The sequence below is a fragment of the Somniosus microcephalus genome, chromosome 9, assembly GCF_052327205.1.
Source record: "Somniosus microcephalus isolate GS21.2 chromosome 9, FLI_Smic_1.0, whole genome shotgun sequence".
NCBI classification, from domain to species: domain Eukaryota; kingdom Metazoa; phylum Chordata; class Chondrichthyes; order Squaliformes; family Somniosidae; genus Somniosus; species Somniosus microcephalus.
Window position 1 is genome coordinate 234,851,180 of NC_140995.1, and position 18,539 is coordinate 234,869,718.

General features: G+C 50.9%; 2 protein-coding genes across 3 annotated transcripts in view; one reads left to right on the forward strand and one right to left on the reverse strand.

The window, feature by feature from the left end:
- Positions 1 to 595: 595 nt before the first annotated feature.
- Positions 596 to 18,539, reverse strand: part of polr1c (RNA polymerase I and III subunit C) — a 151,715-nt gene continuing 133,771 nt past the window's right edge. The window contains exons 4-11 of the mRNA XM_085998244.1: positions 13,190 to 13,261; positions 11,145 to 11,252; positions 10,226 to 10,358; positions 7,518 to 7,637; positions 5,807 to 5,998; positions 5,315 to 5,464; positions 2,411 to 2,527; positions 596 to 1,032 (exon numbers count right to left, since the gene is read on the reverse strand). Of these exons, the coding sequence (XP_085854370.1) occupies positions 914 to 1,032; positions 2,411 to 2,527; positions 5,315 to 5,464; positions 5,807 to 5,998; positions 7,518 to 7,637; positions 10,226 to 10,358; positions 11,145 to 11,252; positions 13,190 to 13,261 (1,011 nt within the window). The 3' untranslated portion in view covers positions 596 to 913. The remainder of the gene's footprint in view (positions 1,033 to 2,410; positions 2,528 to 5,314; positions 5,465 to 5,806; positions 5,999 to 7,517; positions 7,638 to 10,225; positions 10,359 to 11,144; positions 11,253 to 13,189; positions 13,262 to 18,539) is intronic.
- LOC147113137 (protein YIPF3-like) overlaps positions 13,544 to 18,539 on the forward strand; it is a 23,714-nt gene continuing 18,718 nt past the window's right edge. For both annotated transcript variants that reach the window (XM_085998034.1, XM_085998036.1), the window contains exon 1: positions 13,544 to 13,765. The gene's annotated coding sequence lies outside the window, so the exon portion shown is untranslated. The remainder of the gene's footprint in view (positions 13,766 to 18,539) is intronic.

The window sequence follows — 18,539 nt, forward strand, 5'->3', positions numbered from 1 at the left end:
ATGCGTCTGCTGCCCTTGTCCTTCTAAGTGGTAGAGGTCACGGGTTTGGAAGGTGCTGTTGAAGGAGCTTTGGCGAGTTGCTGCAGTGCATCTTGTAGATGGTACACACTGCAGCCACAGTGCGCCGGTGGTGGAGGGAGTGAATGTTGAAGGTGGTGGATGGAGTGCCAATCAAGTGGGCTGCTTTATCCTGAATGGTGTCGAGCTTCTTGAGTGTTGTTGGAGCTGCACTCATCCAGGCAAGTGGAGAGTATTCCATCACACTCCTGACTTGTGCCTTGTAGATGGTGGAAAGGCTTTGGGGAGTCAGGAGGTGAGACACTCGCCGCAGAATTCCCAGCCTCTGGCCTGCTCTTGTAGCCACAGTATTTATATGGCTGGTCTTTATAGTGACCTTATTAAGTTTGTTACTCCAGGTTATGAATTCTAGCACCGAGCCATTGCTCGAATAATCAGGTATATTTCATTGTTTTTGGGTCATAAAAATAAAACATTTTTTTTTAACTGTTAAAAAAAAAAGTTTGCAACAGTGACATTGACGCAAGTACTCTTACCTCGTAATAGCAAACTGGTTTTGCACCGAGATGATAGAAGATTATGGCTAATGTGTCAATACTTTAATATTGTAACATATGTACACACCCACATAGGGAAAAATACTTGAAGAAATTATGATGCATTATCAGAAGGTCATGTACCACGCTGCTGTACTTGGCATACTGCTTTATGCAAGTGTCTATCCTCGATAGCACTGGGGGAAGTAAATGACAAACTAAGTCAATGCTGCTATAATAGTATTAGATTAGATACAGGCTATGATCAGGAAGGAGTGCACTACTCCCGCTGCCATTTCCGCCCAAGCAAATCGCTCCACGCAGTGTCCTCAGCCCAGACCCAACTGAACCAGTCTGTGTCAGTCCATCTGTACTGCATCCAGTTCATTCAAAAATCTTCTGCATTTTGTCATCAACACTTTCAAGGCTTCAGACACTAACACTTCTGGGGGAAGAATTCCCGTTGATTCAACTGAAACTGTAAAGATAACGAAGCTTAGTGAATAGCAATCCCACAGAATCCTGGATTAGTCTGGCACAGTTGTTTTTTTTACAAGATTATTCCCCTCTCCCCTCCTGAAGGCACTTAATCTTGTAGAGTTCTGGTTGCCTTCTAGTGTCTTGCCCATTCTTTGTGTGCAAGCCGTTTCAGTTATGGGTGTGCGTGGGAAAGAGGGGCCACCACAGCCAAGGCCCCTCATGTCTGTACCCAATATCCATATGCACCTTCCACCAGGGGAACACAAAATCACTCTACCTCTCTTTCCTCCTTTAAGACACTCCTTAAAACCTACCTCTTTGACCAAGCTTTTGGTCACCTCTCCCAATATCTCCTTGTGTGGCTTGGCATCCAATTTTGTTTGACAACGCTCCTGTGAAGCGTCTTGGGACGTTTTACTATGTTAAAGGCGCTTTATAAATGCAAGTTGTTGACAATGGTTAGGAGCAGAAACTCTGGTTGACTTTTCCCTTCCTTACTCAGTAGAGCCGTGACAAATGACAAGGCTCCCAATCTATTCAGCGAGACCTCAGATCCTCTGTGTCAGCTTAAACTTTTTCTGCTGCAAGGAAATGTGCTACTCTAGGTGACTCCCCTATAATTTGAAAGGTGTACAATAGCAATACTTTGGTCTATCTCCAGCAGACCATACTACGGTGGGGGAGCCTAGTCCACCTCCTGCAGACCATATTACGCCCACTACCCATTGTTGAAAAGCAGGCATGTAGAATATGTTGCTAAACTGAGTCTATAGCCCAGACTTGCTTCTGCAGTGTAGGCCTTCAGCCCAGTACATCCAGCCTGGATGTAGGAATTTACAATTCACAAATCAAATCCAGCTGTGTATCTTCAATCCACCTTTTCTCTTCAGTAATGAAAGACTCAATTCAGATGATAGCATGGACGGTGAATGCTCTGTGCTGGTTTAACTGCAGTTGGCCTCAGCAACCCCCCCGAGCTGGGGGATTCCTGATTGGCACTTACTGACTTCCACTGAAAAGTGCACGTGTGAGAATGTTAGACAAGGGCAGGATCGGGCTCAGCCCCGCTAGGTCTCTCCCCATCGGTGGAGTCGCAGCCAACACTCGTTGTATAGGCTCACACACAAAGAGGTGCCAGGGACATCCATGAAACTGCCCGCAGCAAGATTCAGCAAGTCTGGTAGAGAATGGACAAACTCCCAATTGGGGCGGGGGTAGAGAAAGAGTGAAAGTCAAACTACAAAATCTCAGTAATAAAATCAAACAAGCTACGATTTTCTTCACCCTCACCCAATGGGTCAATCACTCTACCCAAAATGCCACAATTTGCTGAGCTAATCCAAAATAACCCTCCCCCATCCACAGCCTGTACTTACAGATGTAGTGATCTCGAACTCTGCCAAGACGGACAAGGTTCTTCAGGTCATCGTATCGGAAAATCTCTCGACTGCAGGTGTCCATGCGAGAATTCACAACCGTTGCGAATTTTCTCCCTAAGGGAAAAGCAACAAATGACCATCATCTCCATGTCATTACAGAGTCAATGTTGTGCATTAGTCCAATACCTGAAACTCTCCGATTCATAGGTTTTGAAACAGTCAAACCAATCGTGTGCAGATTAAGAGAGTGTGCCAGATGGAAAATTGCATCAATATAGTGCTGATAAAACTGGATTTCCCCAACTCTGTCCTTTAGAAATACACAATCTCACCCCCTATGTGGGGAAGCTGAAGACAGCATGTTTGGCGAGACCAGGATTTCACCTCAGTGCAGAGTAACACGCCACAAAATCAATGAACTAAGCCATCGCCAATTTGAATCTGAGATATTACATTGAATTTACAGCACAGAAACAGGCTATTGGGCCCAACAGTTCCATACCAGTGTTTATGCTTCAGCTCACCCTATCTCTATGTCCTTCTATTCCTTTCTCCCTCATATACTTATCTAGCTTCCACTTAAATGCATCTATGCTATTCGCCTCAGCGACTCCCATGTTCCACATTCTAACCACTCTCTGAGTAAGGGCAGGTGATTTGTATCACTCAGAAATCCTCATTTTTCACTGCCAAATTTCTAAGATACATAGACAGCAAACTGCACTAGATGGAACCAAGTGTAGAAAGTCACTGGATGTCACCCGAGCTAAACCTGCCCCACTTGATGCTCCAAAGCAACTATAGAATCACACAGCACAGAAAGAGGCCATTTGGCCCATCGTGCCTGTGCTGGCTCTGTGAAAGAGCTCTCCAATTAGTCCCACTCCCTGCTCTTTCCCCATAGCCCTGCAATTTTTTTTATATATATGGAAACTTTGTGCTATCCGGCACCCATGGGACCGAGCTACTGCCGTTTTTTTAAAAGCTCCGGATAGACCAGCGTCAATGTTATCAGATTGGAGCTTTTCATCGCAGTATCTGACCACAAACACTGTTGCTCAGCAACAGCTTGTAAACACTCGGCCCGTGGCTTGGAAGCGTCTCTGAAGCTGTTGCTAAGATACAGAGACGCTTTCTAGAGCCTGCCGTGTCTGACCACAAACACTGTTGCTCAGCAACAGCTTGTAAACACTCGGCCCAGTAGCTTGGAAGCGTCTCTGAAGCTGTTGCTAAGCGACAAAGACGCTTTCCAGAGCCTGCCTGTGAAAAGCAGAAAAAAAACCTAACCAAAACGGCTGCTGATTTCTGCCGTTAGATCAAAGTTAGTCATAGAATTTTACAGCACAGAAAGAGGCCCTTCGGCCCATCGCGTCTGCGCCATTCATCAAGCCCTGTCCAATCTAATCCCATTTTCCAGCATTTGGTCCATAGCCTTGTATGCAATGGCATTTCAAGTGCTCATCCAAATGCTTCTTGAATGTTGTGAGGGTTCCTGCCTCTACCACCCTTTCAGGCAGTGAGTTCCAGACTCCAACCACCCTCTGGGTGAAAAAGTTCCTCCTCAAATCCCCTCTAAACCACCTGCCCCTTACCTTGAATCTATGCCCCCTTGTTATTGACCCCCCTACTAAGGGGAAAAGTTCCTCTTTATCTACCCTATATCTATGCCCCTCATCATTTTGTACACCTCAATCAGGTCCCCCCTCAGCCTTCTTTGCTCCAAGGAAAACAACCCCAGCCTGTTCAGTCTTTCTTCATAGCTGAGGCACTCCAGCCCAGGTAACATCCTGGTAAATCTCCTCTGCACCCTCTCCAATGCAATCACATCCTTCCTATAGTGAGGCGACCAGAACTGCACACAGTACTCCAGCTGTGGCCTTACCAGCGTTTTGTACAGCTCCATCATAACCTCCCTGCTCTTATACTCTATGCCTCAGCTAATGAAGGCAAGTATCCCATATGCCTTTTTAACCATCTTATCTACCTGTTCTGCTGCCTTCAGGGATCTATGTACATGTACACCAAGGTCCCTCTGACCCTCTGTACTTCCTAGGGTCCTACCACTCATTGTGTATTCCCTTGCCTTATTTGTCCGTCCAAAATGCATCACCTCGCACTTTTCAGGGTTAAATTCCATTTGCCACTTTTCCGCCCATCTGACCAACCCGTTTATATCGTCCTGTAGCCTGAGGCTTTCCTCCTCGCAATTTACCACCCCACCAATTTTCGTGTCATCTGCGAACTTACTGATCATACCTTTTACATTCTCCTCCAAATCATTTATGTAGATCACAAACAGCAAGGTACCCCACTGGACACAGGCCTCCAGTCACAAAAGCAACCTTCGACCATCACCCTCTGCCTCCTGCCACTCAGCCAGTTTAGGATCCAACGCGCCAAGGCACCCTGAATCCCATGGGCTCTTGCCTTCTTGACCAGTCTCCTATGCGGGACTTTGTCAAAAGCTTTACTGAAGTCCATGTATACCACATCCACAGCATTTCCTTCATCCACACACCTTGTCACCCCCTCGAAAAATTCAATCAGATTGGTCAGACATGATTTACCTCTGACAAAGCCATGCTGACTATCCCCGATTAATCCTTGCCTCTCCAAGTTGCCGGACATTCAACTTCCGGATAGCACAAAGTTTCCTGTATCGAATTCCCATTTGAAAGTTATTATTGAATCTGCTTCCACCACCCTTTCAGGCAGCGCATTCCAGATCACAACTTGATGCGCAAAAAATTTCTCATCTCCCTTCTGTTTCTTTTGCCAATTACCATAAATCTGTGTCCTCTGGTTACCGACCCTCCTGCCAGTGGAAACAGTTTCTCCTTATTTACTCTAGAAACCATCTTAAAATCATAGCTTTCATACACAACGATGGAACAGACTCACCGTTCACTGTCTGAACCTCGATGACACCGGGGGAGAAGCAGCGCTTGAGTTTCTCCGCCAGATCCCCTTCCACAGGACTCAACAGAGTTATTTCGGGGAGAAGTCGGTAACTTGCCGTGGCAACGGGAGAGAACTTGGCGTGGTCTTTAGCTGGGGTGGGGAAAATACAAAAAAAGTTATATTCATATAGTACCTTACACTTCATAGTTTCTTCTGAATTCTCTACTGGATTTATTAGTGACTATCTTATATTTATGGCTCCTAGAAACATCTTCTCTACAACTACCCTATCAAACCCCTTCATAATTTTAAAGACCTTGATTAGGTCACTTCTCGGTCCTCTCTTTTCTAGAGAAAAGAACCCCAGCTTGTTCAGTCTTTCTAACACAGGGGCTGACAGTCTTCTGGTACTTCAGTCAGGTGGCTATGCTTTACTCTGCATTTGTACTCCACCAATGGGGATGTAAACATGCTCCCACCCCCCAGTCTTACCGATTCCTTTCACGCAGTGCACGACAACATCAATTTCATGCCCTGGGCGGAGCAGAGCGATCAGGATATCATCGTGTACAGGCCGGATGTCAACCTGCCCGAATAGATCTGCCTGGTTTCCAATGGGTACCCACTTCATATGCTTGGAGTAGACTGCAAGGACAAACGGAAGAACGCAGGACCGTCCCGTAACTGCAGTTTAACTGAAGTATTGGGGGGCAGGGGGGATTCACAAAAAACAAGTTATACATAAAAATTACAATATGCAGAAATAAAAAATCACAATGCCCATTACGAATAGCCAGTTATACAGCTTTAAAAAAACATCCTAATCAGGTTGTAATTAATAATCTCCAGCTCCCATCCCTCTTTTAAAACATCTTGCATTTATACAGTGCCTTCAACGTAGTAAAGTATCCCAAGGGTGACTGTCTGTGTGGAGTTTGCACATTCTCCCCGTGTTTGCGTGGGTTTCCTCCGGGTGCTCCGGTTTCCTCCCACAGTCCAAAGATGTGCGGGGTAGGTTGATTGGCTATGATAAAAATTGGCCCTTAGTGTTAGGGGGGATTAAGTACGTGGGGTTACGGGGATAGGGCTTGGGTGGGATGGCTGTCGGTGTAGGGACCGGGTGCTAGGGTTTGGATGATCAGCCATGATCTCGTTGAATGGCGGAGCAGGCTCGAAGGGCCGAATGGCCTACTCCTGCTCCTATCTTCTATGTTTCTACACCCAGCCCTTTGACCAAACACCTCCTAATCAACGTTCACGCCAAGCTGCACGGCTGCGCTGCTGTCTGGAGGTCCCGTGCAGGCTGCTCGCCGGCTTTTCAATGGGAGATTTTGCGCATGTGTGAAATTTTGAAAGGGCCCCGTAGCCCGTTAAAGGGACTGCACCCCACCCCCCCCAAAAAATTAGGGGGAACATTGCTCCTAATGTGTCCTTCTTTGGCTTAGCATCCATTTTGGTCTGATTACGGTCTGTGAAGCGCCTTGGAACAGCGTTCTATGTTAAAAGTGCTGTATAAATGCAAGTTATTGTTCGAACAAAGCTTCAATGGCAATTAACGTTTTTGCCATTTACACACTCACACAAACACATTGATGTCATATACAGGGTACGCATCTTTTTAAAAACTGTGGCAGCTAATTTCCACTGAACTTTTGACTTGTCCCCTCTTTCCACCCCCTCTGGATGTTTACTTGGTTTTTGAAATAAATAACCCCCTGCAAAAAGAAGAGTGTCCAGGAAATTTCTTCCAAAATAAAAACTGAAAATGTGGAGCTCTCTCAATATTTGGATAATCAGAAAGGTTCTAAATAAATAACCAGTTATTGTACAGCTTAAAAAATATTTTTGTTGAAGCAACATCAAATGGATCCTAATCAGGATCCAAGGAAGATTGATGAGGAAAACATAGCATTCAATGTTTCCTCCTAAATCCCAGCACTTCTAACCATTATATATCTGATCCCTGCGTATGCAATTTCTCTCCAGCTATCTTACTTGTTTCAATCTCACTCAGTAGGCTAAAATACACAGAGACCTGAAATTCATGCAGGACATCAAACATTTAAAGTCACTTGCTATGGCATTACACATCATTCATTCAAGGATCCTTTTGTGAATGTCGCAATGATCCCAAGTCCTCTTTAGTTTTTGTATTTAAGACACTGCATCCAAACAGTGCAAGTCTGAATTGCAGACAGTTTACCTTTATGATTAAAGTATAGTTCATCAGGGTCTGAGGAGTCTTTCTGTGCTTTAGGATTTCTCTTACACTTCACTTTGAGCTGAAACTGAAGAGTGTCGATCTCTGTCCCTTCTTCGTCCCCTATATAAATAAAAAAATACCAAAGTTCCTTATCACAGTAGAACATCTCAAAGTGCTTCACGTTTGAAGTACAGTGGCCATCAATATGCAGCAGCCGTTCTGCACATACAGCAATGAAATCAATGACCAGTTAATCAGTTTTGGGTGATGTACACTAGGACAATGCCTTGCTGTTTCTTTGAATAGTGCATGGAATCTTTAACATCCACTTGAACCAATGGAATATCAGACAGAGCCTCTGTTTAACATTTAATTCGAGGAGCAGCACCTTGGACAACGCAGAACTTCCTCAGTACTGTACTGTCAAGCTATATAATATACTTGAGTTATGGAGTGTGACTTAAACCCACAAACCTGATACCAATTATGCCAAGCTGACAAGTCATTTGAGGGTTCCCAATTATTTTTAATGTTACATATTTTGCTGCTTCTATGTTCAACACATTTGTTTGTTAGTTAATAGCTAAAATGAGGTCTGATGTTGTAGGCTCTAATGCTTTTTAAATTCATCAAATCAAATCAAATCAAATCAACTTTTATTGTCATTGTTAGTGCACAAGTGCAGTACAACGAAATGTAGGCTTGCGGCTCCCGAGAGTGTACATTTAGATTAAGACATTTAAACATTCAACATACATTTGGCTTGTAATACATTACATAAACATAACCATAATAAAGTGCATTGGCAGATGTGCAGACTTTAGAGTTTATTTGTGGAGTTCAGTAGGATGACAGCCCTGGGAAAGAAGCTCTTCCTAAATCTAGTCGTACGGGTGCGAATGCATCTGTAGCGTCTCCCAGATGGCAGGAGGGCGAACAGACTGTGGCTGGGGTGGGTAGGGTCTTTGATGATGGACCGTGACCTCCGTAAATAGTGTTTCTGGTATATGTGCTCTATGGTCGGTAGCCGGGTGCCGGTAATGCGTTGGGCAGTTTTGACTACCCGCTGCAGGGCTTTCCGGTCATAGTAGCTACAGCTGCCATACCATACTGTGATACAGTTCGTCAGGATGCTCTCTATTGTGCAGCGGTAAAAGTTAGAGAGGATCAGGGGTGACAGGTTACATCCCTTCAGCCTCCTTAGGAAATATAGGCGCTGCTGGGCCTTCTTCACCAGAGAGGAGGTATTGAGGGACCAGGAGAGGTCTTCCGTGATGTGGACTCCGAGGAACTTAAAGCTGTCCACCCTTTCCACCACAGCCCCATTGAGGTTCTGTGGAGGCACAGATACATCTGTAGCTAAAGCAATTTAAAAAAAAATCTGTCTGTTATCCTGGGTTCGCCATCAAAAACGTATCTAAATATAGGGGCCACGGAAGGTAATAAGGCGATATGACTTATTGCTTGAGAGTAATCTGAAATACAGAACCTAAAATACGAGAGCGAAAACTATCCCTCCTTGGAAGATAGTAAAATAACTAGGACCAAATGGTGTTTTACAAGAGGAGTTTTAAGCCATATGTGACAAAAATGAAGTATGGGTTTGGTTTATTTCTTTGTCACAGTACACAAGAGTTAAAAGCCAGCTACACTCAGAAAATGGTTCAGCCTGTTTTGATACAATAGCTGCAGAATAAATATGTTTGGTCAGGTATCTCAGAGAAAGGCAAGGCCATTCAATTCAAAGACAAGCACCTTGCAGGTTCTGTTTGATTGGCAAAACTTTTTGACTTTAACAGACACATATTTGATTTCCCTTGCCACCATTGTGTTTATTTGATGGAAGTATTTCTCAGCTTGTCTTGTTAAAATTGAGTAGTCTGTTTAAAACCAAAGCAAAAAAAAAGCACTGTAAAAGGTTAATACTTAGGGAATTCACGTCCAGTCTAAACTGCAGCAGTCACACCTGCTTGTTATTTTTCTATCTTCCGAGGAGGGATAGTTAAGTCTGTTTGCAATTTTATGGCTTAAGCCACTGTCTAGTGAAGTGTTTATTTGATCACCTTCCGAATTGAGGAAGGTCACGAGCACACGCAATACAGTAGTGAGGGTTTCCCGTTTGATGCCTGGGTGCATGACGTTACCTGGATATTGGATTGGTAAAGGCGCACTCTGGATCATAGGGGACAAGGGCCCACTTACAGGAGTGTTCCAAGCTGCTGAACTCAGACCTTTGTATTACCCATGTAATAGACCCTCTCTCCGTATTTTAGACCCTACCACTCCCTGTACCCGCAGAGTGTACATTCACTCCTGTTCTTTGTACCCCACATTTATAGACCCTCCCACTCCATGTACCCCTCAGGTTTACAGACCCTCCTGTCCTATGTACCCCACATTCATAGATCCTCCCACTACCTGCTCCTTATCAATGCGGCACAGCTTAGCCTGAAAGTGGGAACTGCCATTTTTCATTCTCTTCTCAGAACATTTCTTTTCCTTTTAGTTTCAAAGTTATAAACCACATAATTAACATCTTGCAATCCAATAAAGCTGCAGAGTAATGGGAGATGGTAATTTAGGTTGTCCCCTCATTCCTCCCCACTCAGGACAGTCCTTGCGTCCCACAGTTTGAGAAGCACAGCAATAAACCATCAGGAAGACCACAGCACATCTCTTCATGGCTGAGGCGGTGCAACCCCCCTCACCTGCACTCCTGTACTCAAACAGTCGTGGGTCTGCTTTGATGGGGATGAGGCCCAGTCTGTGTGCCAGGATCTCATCCTGTACAATGGAGGTGTTGTTGTAGATAAATGCTTTTTCCACAGCCATAGTTGGGACCTGAACAAACAACACAGCCGGGGTTAGATTCACTGCAGCAGGCTCAACATATTAAACGCTATAGCGAATGACATCAAATAGTGACCCACCAAAACTGGTAGCTCCCCACCGGCTCAGTAAATGTACCCGGTGTGTATCTGAGCCATACATACCTGACGGTTCCATATTCAATTCCTGGTTTGTGCTGAATTAGTTGATCTTTGCTGGGTTGGTGATGGGGCGCTACAATTAGCCTCACCTGTGTTCCTGACGATCTACTTTGATGGGAGACCAGGCCCAGTCTGTGCATCAAATCTCACCTGTGCAAGAGATGTACCTGTACATGAATCGCTGGGTTAAGGAGGTGGATAAGAGTTCCAGTTCCCGATTGCTGGAAGTGCATCTGCGTGGATGCTGGGCGAGGACAGAATTGGACTTGGCCGTGATGCCATGGGTATTGAAGCCATTTATCGTTGCTCTGGCAACCACCTAACTCAGCACGGAGCAGGGATCAAACCTGGGATCTTCTGGGGCTGTACGGTTCAGCATCATGCTGGGAGGTGCAAGTACCTGGTAAGCTTTCAAATCAAGACTCTGAAGGATTCTAGTGGCCACATACTGCTCAAGGCAGATCAAACTGCAACATCACACAGCTATTCAAACAGAGAGTCTCCCTGTATCTTCTACACCGCTGCAAATTGCAAAATACATTTAAAACAAAAATACTTGTGCAAGTAATACCAGTGATTTAAGGGCGCTGTAAGATGAATACTATTGGTAACCTAACACAGCTTGGGATTTCATTACCTCAGCAAGCAGGATCCTGCGGAAGGCATTTGCGATAGCAGCGTCGATTCCAATCATGTCAAACTCCAGCGTGTCTTCTTCCAACTGAACAATATCAATCCTGAAATTCTGAGAAAGAGACATACTTTACACACCTCTCACTACAGAGGGAGTTCACACAACATTTCACTGCTGGAATCAGTGCTTCTCAGGTCAGCGGAGCTGTTACTGGTGTACTGCACGATCCTAGAGGAGAGTCAACTAGCTGCATCAATTGTTGTGCATGGTGTCAGGGAGAGGCAAAAAATGCTTCTTCATGTGGCAAAGAGGGGTCCGATGGTCTTAAGAATACAAACAGAATGTGAATCATGGAATGAGCAGGAGGGTCAGTGCATACTGGACCCCTCTCTTCCTGCATCTGGTACCTTTATTTTTGGCTATAAATCAATCTCACAGCTTAGTCCTGGATCTCGCACATGGTCAAAAGAAAGCCTTTCTGATTAACGTCTAGGAGTTCTGAACCATGAATGAGAATGTTTGGACATCTGTCTTATACAGCACAAACTTAACCTGTATTGGTGCTTTGCCATCACTGAAGACCCAAACTACTTTCACTCCTTCTCAGCAAAGTCCTGAAGGCCCGGAGTTTAGAAGAGGGGTAATCTTACTGAAACGTATAAAATTCTTAGAGGGCTTGACAGGGTAGATGCTGAGAGGCTGTTTCCCCTGGCTGGAGAGTCTAGAACCAGTGGTCAGGATAAGGGGTCAGCCATTTAGGACTGAGGTGAGGGATATGGGGATCGGGCAGGAGCACTCGTCACCGTAGCCACTGATTAGCCCCACTGTTGTAGATGGTGAGTGGATGGGCATACATCCCTAGGTGAATCTGCCAGCAACACTAGACCATCTGCAAAGAGGAGTGCTGCAACATACAATCCAGTACCGTCCCTTACAAGGACAGCCACATCACTGCTGAAGACAACTAACAGGCTGCATGACAGTGGACAGTCTTGTCACACTCCTGATTTGAAGTAAATTCAGCGGAGCCCCTCATCTACCCGTACACATACAATCATAGAATGGTTACAGCACAGAAGGAGGCCATTTGGTCCATCGAGCCTGTGCCAACTCTCTGCAAGAGCACTTCAGCTAGTCTCATTCCCCTGCCCGTTCCACGCAGCCCTGCAGATTTTTTTCCTTCTGGTACTTATCCAATTCCCTTTTGAAAGCCACGATTGAATCTGCCTCCACCACCCTTTCTGGCAGTGCATTCCAGATCCTAACCACTCACTGCACAGATCTTGGAACTAGAGTACACATCCTGGATAAATTCAAAGATTTGGTCTTGTAGTGTCAGCCATGGTTCAGTGGGTAGCACCCTCACCTCTGAGTCAGAAGGTTGTGGCTTCAAGTCCCACTCCAGGGATCTGAGCACAAAAATCTAGGCTGACACTCCAGTGCAGTGCTGAGGGAGTGCTGCACTGTCGGAGGTGCCTTCTTTCAGATGAGACATTAAAACGAGGTCCCATCTGCTCTCTCAGGTAGACTTAACAAGATCCCATGGCACTATTTCGAAGAAAAGCAAGTGAATTAGCCCCAGTGTTCTGGCCAATATTTATCCCTCAACCAACAGATTATCTGGTCATTATCACATTGCTGTTTTTGGGACCTTGCTGTGCGCAAATTGGCTGCCACATTTCCTACATTACAACAAAGACTACACTTCAAAAAGTACTTCATTGGCTGTAAAGTGCTTTGGGACGCCCGATGGTCGCGAAAGGCGCGATATAAACGTAACGTCTTTTTTTTCTTGTATTCCTACAGCTTCCAGCTTAATGAGACAATGGTTGAAAGTAACTCGGTGGGGCTTGTCATGTTCTGCAATGTCGCCATTAACTCTCAGTCAACATGGAGAACATAATGAGAAACACTGTATAAAACAGGAGGCTGCATAAGAGCCGTATGGTTGAGAATGCAAAGCAAAGAATAAGCGTCATTCCCAATGAAGGTGTGCAATAGGGGCACACTGTAGCACCGTTTTGCTGCGATGGGTGTCCCTGTTGTACCTGCTCGAACCGTTGCTGGTTCCACGTGTCGTCGTAACCAGGGTAATTTCCCGGGAAATCAGTGGTGTGGACCTGCAGGAAAAATACAGCCACTGTCAATGACAAATCCCTCCCAATTTAGATTAGTTATTTACAACACAATGCAGCCGCTCACAGAACCGATACTCACATTCTGGACCCAAATTCCTTGAGGACCACGCGGCTTCGAATCACCTCAATCCGCTCTCGGGCACCCGCCATGACACAGCGACAACCAGTGAACTTTCAACCGCCCCGCGCGCGCACTCTGACCTGACGGTCCCGCTCCAAACTCGCGCGAGATTCGCCTCCTCCCACCTCGCGCTCGGCTCAACTCAGCTCTCGCGAGCTTTCACCGTCCACGTAGCTGTCACTCGGTGTTTACGGTTGCGACTAGTCGGTTTTGCTGTCTGGTTTGTAACCGATTGTAAGCGCCGCAGTCAGTGAGACAGGAGGGTCGGAATCGGGGGCGGAATTGGAGTTCAAAAGATGGCGTCGGCCGGGGGAGGAGGAGGAAGGAACAGCGAATGGGGAGCCTTCGAGGAGAACCTGCTGCAGGTAAGAGGACAAGGGAGCAGGAGAGAGAGACCCGGGGGCGGAGAGAAAGAGAGAGGTAAAGGATAGCAAACTGAGAAAAACCTTGACAAGGTACAGACTTAGTGAACATAGCCTGGCGATCGAAAAAGGCAGACACAGACAGACCCGGCTGCCAAGAGAGGACAGGATATGCTCTCACTGCAGTCAGAGAGTGGTGGAGGCAGAGATGCACTTCCTCACAGCTTGTGGAAAATATCAGGGCATCAGGGAGAATTTCTACCAAAAATTCTCACAAATATGCCCTGAATTCAGAAATTTGAATGACGACCAAAAACTCCCATACCTACTAGGGGAACAGAGAAACTGTGTAACCTTAGCGGCACACTATGTTACAGCTTGCCATAAACAGAGGGACAACCAGTAAACCTAAGAAAAGAGTATATACAAATTATACGAATGTATATTTATACACTCGGGGATATATCTGTTTATACACTGTATGAATAGATCTGCGTTTATGTGTTCAACCATAAATGTTTTTCGATGCTTTGGCAACATAAGATGTACCTTATCATGCCAATAAAGCGATTTGAATTGAATTGAGAGAGAGGGGCAGGGGAGGGAGAGAGAGAGAGGAAGGGGCAGGAGAGAGAGAGAGAGAGGGAGGGAGGAGCAGGAGAGAGGGAGGGAGGAGCAGGAGAGAGGGAGGGAGGAACAGGAGAGAGAGAGAGGGAGGAGCAGGAGAGAGAGAGAGAGGGAGGAGCAGGAGAGAGAGAGGGAGGGAGGAGAGAGAGAGGGAGGAGAGAGGGAGGGAGGAGAGAGAGAGGGAGGAGAGAGAGAGGGAGAGAGAGAGGGAGAGAGGAGGAGGGAGGGAGGGAGGAGGGACGAGAGAGGGAGGGAGAGGGAGGGAGGAGAGAGAGAGGGAGGGGAGGAGAGAGAGGGAGGAGAGAGAGGGAGGAGGGAGAGAGAGAGAGGGAGGGAGGAGAGAGAGAGGGAGAGAGGGAGGAGAGAGAGAGGGAGGGAGGAGAGAGAGAGGGAGAGAGGGAGGAGAGGGAGGGGAGGGAGGAGAGAGAGAGGGAGAGAGGGAGGAGAGGGAGGGGAGGGAGGAGAGGGAGAGGGAGGAGAGAGGGAGGAGAGAGGGAGGGAGAGAGGGAGGAGAGAGAGAGGGAGGGAGGAGAGAGAGAGAGAGGGAGGGAAGAGAGAGAGGGAGGGAAGAGAGGGGGAGGGAGGAGAGAGAGAGAGGGAGAGGGAGGGAGGAGAGAGAGAGGGAGGAGAGAGAGAGAGGGAGGGAGGAGAGAGAGAGAGAGGGAGGGAGGAGAGAGAGAGAGAGGGAGGGAAGAGAGAGAGAGAGAGAGGGAGGGAGAGAGAGAGGGAGAGGGAGGAGAGAGGGAGGGAGAGAGGGAGGAGAGAGAGAGGGAGGGAGGAGAGAGAGAGAGAGGGAGGGAAGAGAGAGAGGGAGGGAAGAGAGGGGGAGGGAGGAGAGAGAGAGAGGGAGAGGGAGGGAGGAGAGGGAGAGGGAGGGAGGAGAGAGAGAGGGAGGGAGGAGAGAGAGAGAGAGGGAGGGAGGAGAGAGAGAGAGAGGGAGGGAAGAGAGAGAGAGGGAGGGAGGAGAGAGAGAGAGAGAGGGAGGGAGGAGAGAGAGAGAGAGGGAGGGAGGAGAGAGAGAGGGAGGGAGGAGAGAGAGAGAGAGAGGGAGGGAGGAGAGAGAGAGAGGGAGGGAGGAGAGAGAGAGAGAGGGAGGGAGGAGAGAGAGAAGGAGGAGAGAGAGGGAGGGAGGAGAGAGAGAGGGAGGGAGGGAGGAGAGAGAGAGGGAGGGAGGAGGGAGGGAGGAGAGAGAGAGGGAGGGAGGAGAGAGAGGGAGGGAGGAGGGAGGGAGGAGAGAGAGGGAGGGGGGAGGGAGGAGAGAGAGAGGGAGGGAGGAGAGAGAGGAGAGGGAGGGAGGGAGGGAGGAGAGAGAGGGAGGGAGGAGGGAGGGAGGAGAGAGAGGGAGGGAGGAGGGAGGGAGGAGAGAGAGGGAGGAGGGAGGGAGGAGAGAGAGGGAGGGAGGGAGGAGAGAGAGAGGAGAGAGGGAGGGAGGGAGGAGAGAGAGAGGGAGGGAGGGAGGAGGGAGAGAGAGAGAGGGAGGGAGGAGAGAGAGGGAGGGAGGGAGGAGGGAGGGAGGAGGGAGGAGGAGGGAGAGAGAGAGGGAGGAGAGAGGGAGGGAGGAGGGAGAGAGAGAGGGAGGAGAGAGGGAGGGAGGAGAGAGAGAGGGAGGGAGGAGAGAGAGAGGGAGGGAGGAGAGAGAGAGGGAGGGAGGAGAGAGAGAGGGAGGAGAGAGAGAGGGAGGAGAGCGGGAGGGAGGGAGGAGAGAGAGGGAGGGAGGAGAGAGGGAGGGAGGAGAGAGGGAGGGAGGAGAGAGAGAGAGGGAGGGAGGGGAGAGGGAGGGAGGAGAGAGGGAGGGAGGGAGGAGGGAGGGAGGAGAGAGAGAGGGAGGGAGGGAGGGAGGAGGGAGAGAGGGAGGGAGAAGGGAGGAGGAGAGGGAGGGAAGAGGGAGGCAGGAGAGAGGGAGGGGGGAGAGGGAGGCAGGCGGGGAGGGAGGGAGAGGGAGGGAGCAGCAGGAGGAGGGAGGGAGCAGCGGGAGGAGGGAGCAGCGGGAGGGAGCAGCGGGAGGGAGGGAGCAGGCGGGAGGGAGCAGCGGGAGGGAGGGCGGGAGGGAGCAGCGGGAGAGAGGGAGCAGCAGGAGAGAGGGAGGGAGGGAGCAGGAGGAGAGAGGGAGGGAGCAGGAGAGAGCAGCGGGAGAGAGGGAGGGGAGAGAGGGAGGGAGGGGGGAGCGGGAGAGAGGGAGGGAGAGAGAGAGGGAGGGAGGGAGGGAGGGAAGGGAGGGGAGGGGGGAGAGAGGGAGGGAGGGGAGAGAGGGGGGGAGGGAGGAGGGAGAGAGGGAGGGAGGGGGGAGCGGGAGAGAGGGAGGGAGGGAGAGAGGGAGGGAGGGGAGAGAGGGAGGGAGGGAGAGAGGGAGGGAGGGGAGAGAGGGAGGGAGGGAGAGAGGGAGGGAGGGGAGAGAGGGAGGGAGAGAGGGGGGGGAGAGAGGGGAGGGAGGGGGGGGAGGGAGGGGGGAGCGGGAGGGAGGGGAGAGAGGGAGGGAGGGGGGAGGGAGGGGAGAGAGAGAGGGAGGGAGGGAGGGGAGAGAGGGAGGGAGGGGAGGGAGGGGGGAGCGGGAGGGAGGGGAGGGAGGGGGGGAGCGGGAGAGAGGGAGGGAGGGAGGGGGGAGGGGAGGGGGGAGAGAGGGAGGGGAGAGAGGGAGGGAGGGGGGAGGGGGGAGGGGAGGGGGGAGAGAGGGAGGGGAGAGAGGGAGGGAGGGAGGAGGGAGGGAGGGGGGAGCGGGAGAGAGGGAGGGAGAGGAGGGAGGGAGGGGAGAGAGGGAGAGAGGGAGGGAGGGGGGAGGGGGGGAGCGGGGGAGGGGAGGGAGGGGGGAGCGGGAGAGAGGGGGGGAGGGGAGGGAGGCGGGAGGGGGGAGGGAGGGGGGGGGAGAAGGGGGGAGCGGGAGAGAGGGAGGGAGGGGAGAGAGGGGGGGAGCGGGAGAGAGGGAGGGAGGGGAGAGAGGGAGGGAGGGGGGAGCAAGAGGGAGGGAGGGGAGGGAGGGAGGGGGGGGCGGGAGGGGGGGAGCGGGAGAGAGGGGGGAGGGGAGGGAGGGGGGAGCGGAGAGAGGGAGGAGGAAGGGAGGGAGGGGGGAGGGAGGGGGGGAGAAGGGGGGAGCGGGAGAGAGGGAGGGAGGGGAGAGAGGGGGGGAGCGGGAGAGAGGGAGGGAGGGGGGGAGAGGGAGGGAGGGGGGAGCAAGAGGGAGGGAGGGAGGGGAGAGGGAGGGGGGAGCGGGGGGGGGGAGGGGAGGGAGGGGGGAGCGGGAGAGAGGGGGAGGGAGAGGGAGGGGAGCGGGAGAGAGGGAGGGAGGGGAGAGGGAGGGAGGGGGAGCGGGAGAGAGGGAGGGGAGGGGGAGGGAGCGGGAGAGAGGGAGGGAGGAGGGAGGGAGGGGAGAGAGGGAGGGGGAGCGGGAGAGAGGGAGGGAGGGGGGAGCGGGAGAGAGGAGGGAGGGAGGGGGGAGCGGGAGAGAGGGAGAGGGAGGGGAGCGGGAGAGAGGGAGGGAGGGGGGAGAGAGGGAGGGAGGGGAGAGAGGGAGGGGGGAGCGGGGAGAGAGGGAGGGGAGAGAGGGAGGGGGGAGCGGGAGAGAGAGGGAGGGAGAGAGGGAGGGAGGGGAGAGGGAGAGAGGGAGCGGGAGAGAGGGAGGGGGGAGCGGGAGAGAGGGAGGGGGGGAGCGGGAGAGAGGGAGGGGGGAGCGGGAGAGAGGGAGGGAGGGGGGAGAGAGGGAGGGAGGGGAGAGAGGGAGGGGAGAGAGGGAGGGGAGCGGGAGAGAGGGAGGGAGGGGGGAGCGGAGGAGAGAGGGAGGGAGGGAGGGGGGAGCGGGAGAGAGGGAGGGAGAGAGGGAGGGAGGAGAGAGGGAGGGAGGGGGGAGCGAGAGGAGGGAGGGGGAGTGGAGCGAGAGGGAGGGAGGGGGGGAGCGAGAGGGAGGGAGGGGTGGAGCGGGAGCGGGAAGAGAGGGGTGGGAGCGGTGAGAGAAGGGAGGGAGGGGAGAGAGAGGAGGGAGGGGGGGAGCGGGAGGGAGGGAGGGGGGGAGCGGGTAGGGAGGAGCAGGAGAGAGGGGAGGGAGGGAGCAGGAGAGAGGGAGGGAGGGAGGGGGGAGCAGGAGAGAGGGAGGGAGGGAGGGGGGGAGCAGGAGAGAGGGAGGGAGGGAGGAGAGAGGGAGGGAGGAGCGGGAGGGAGGGAG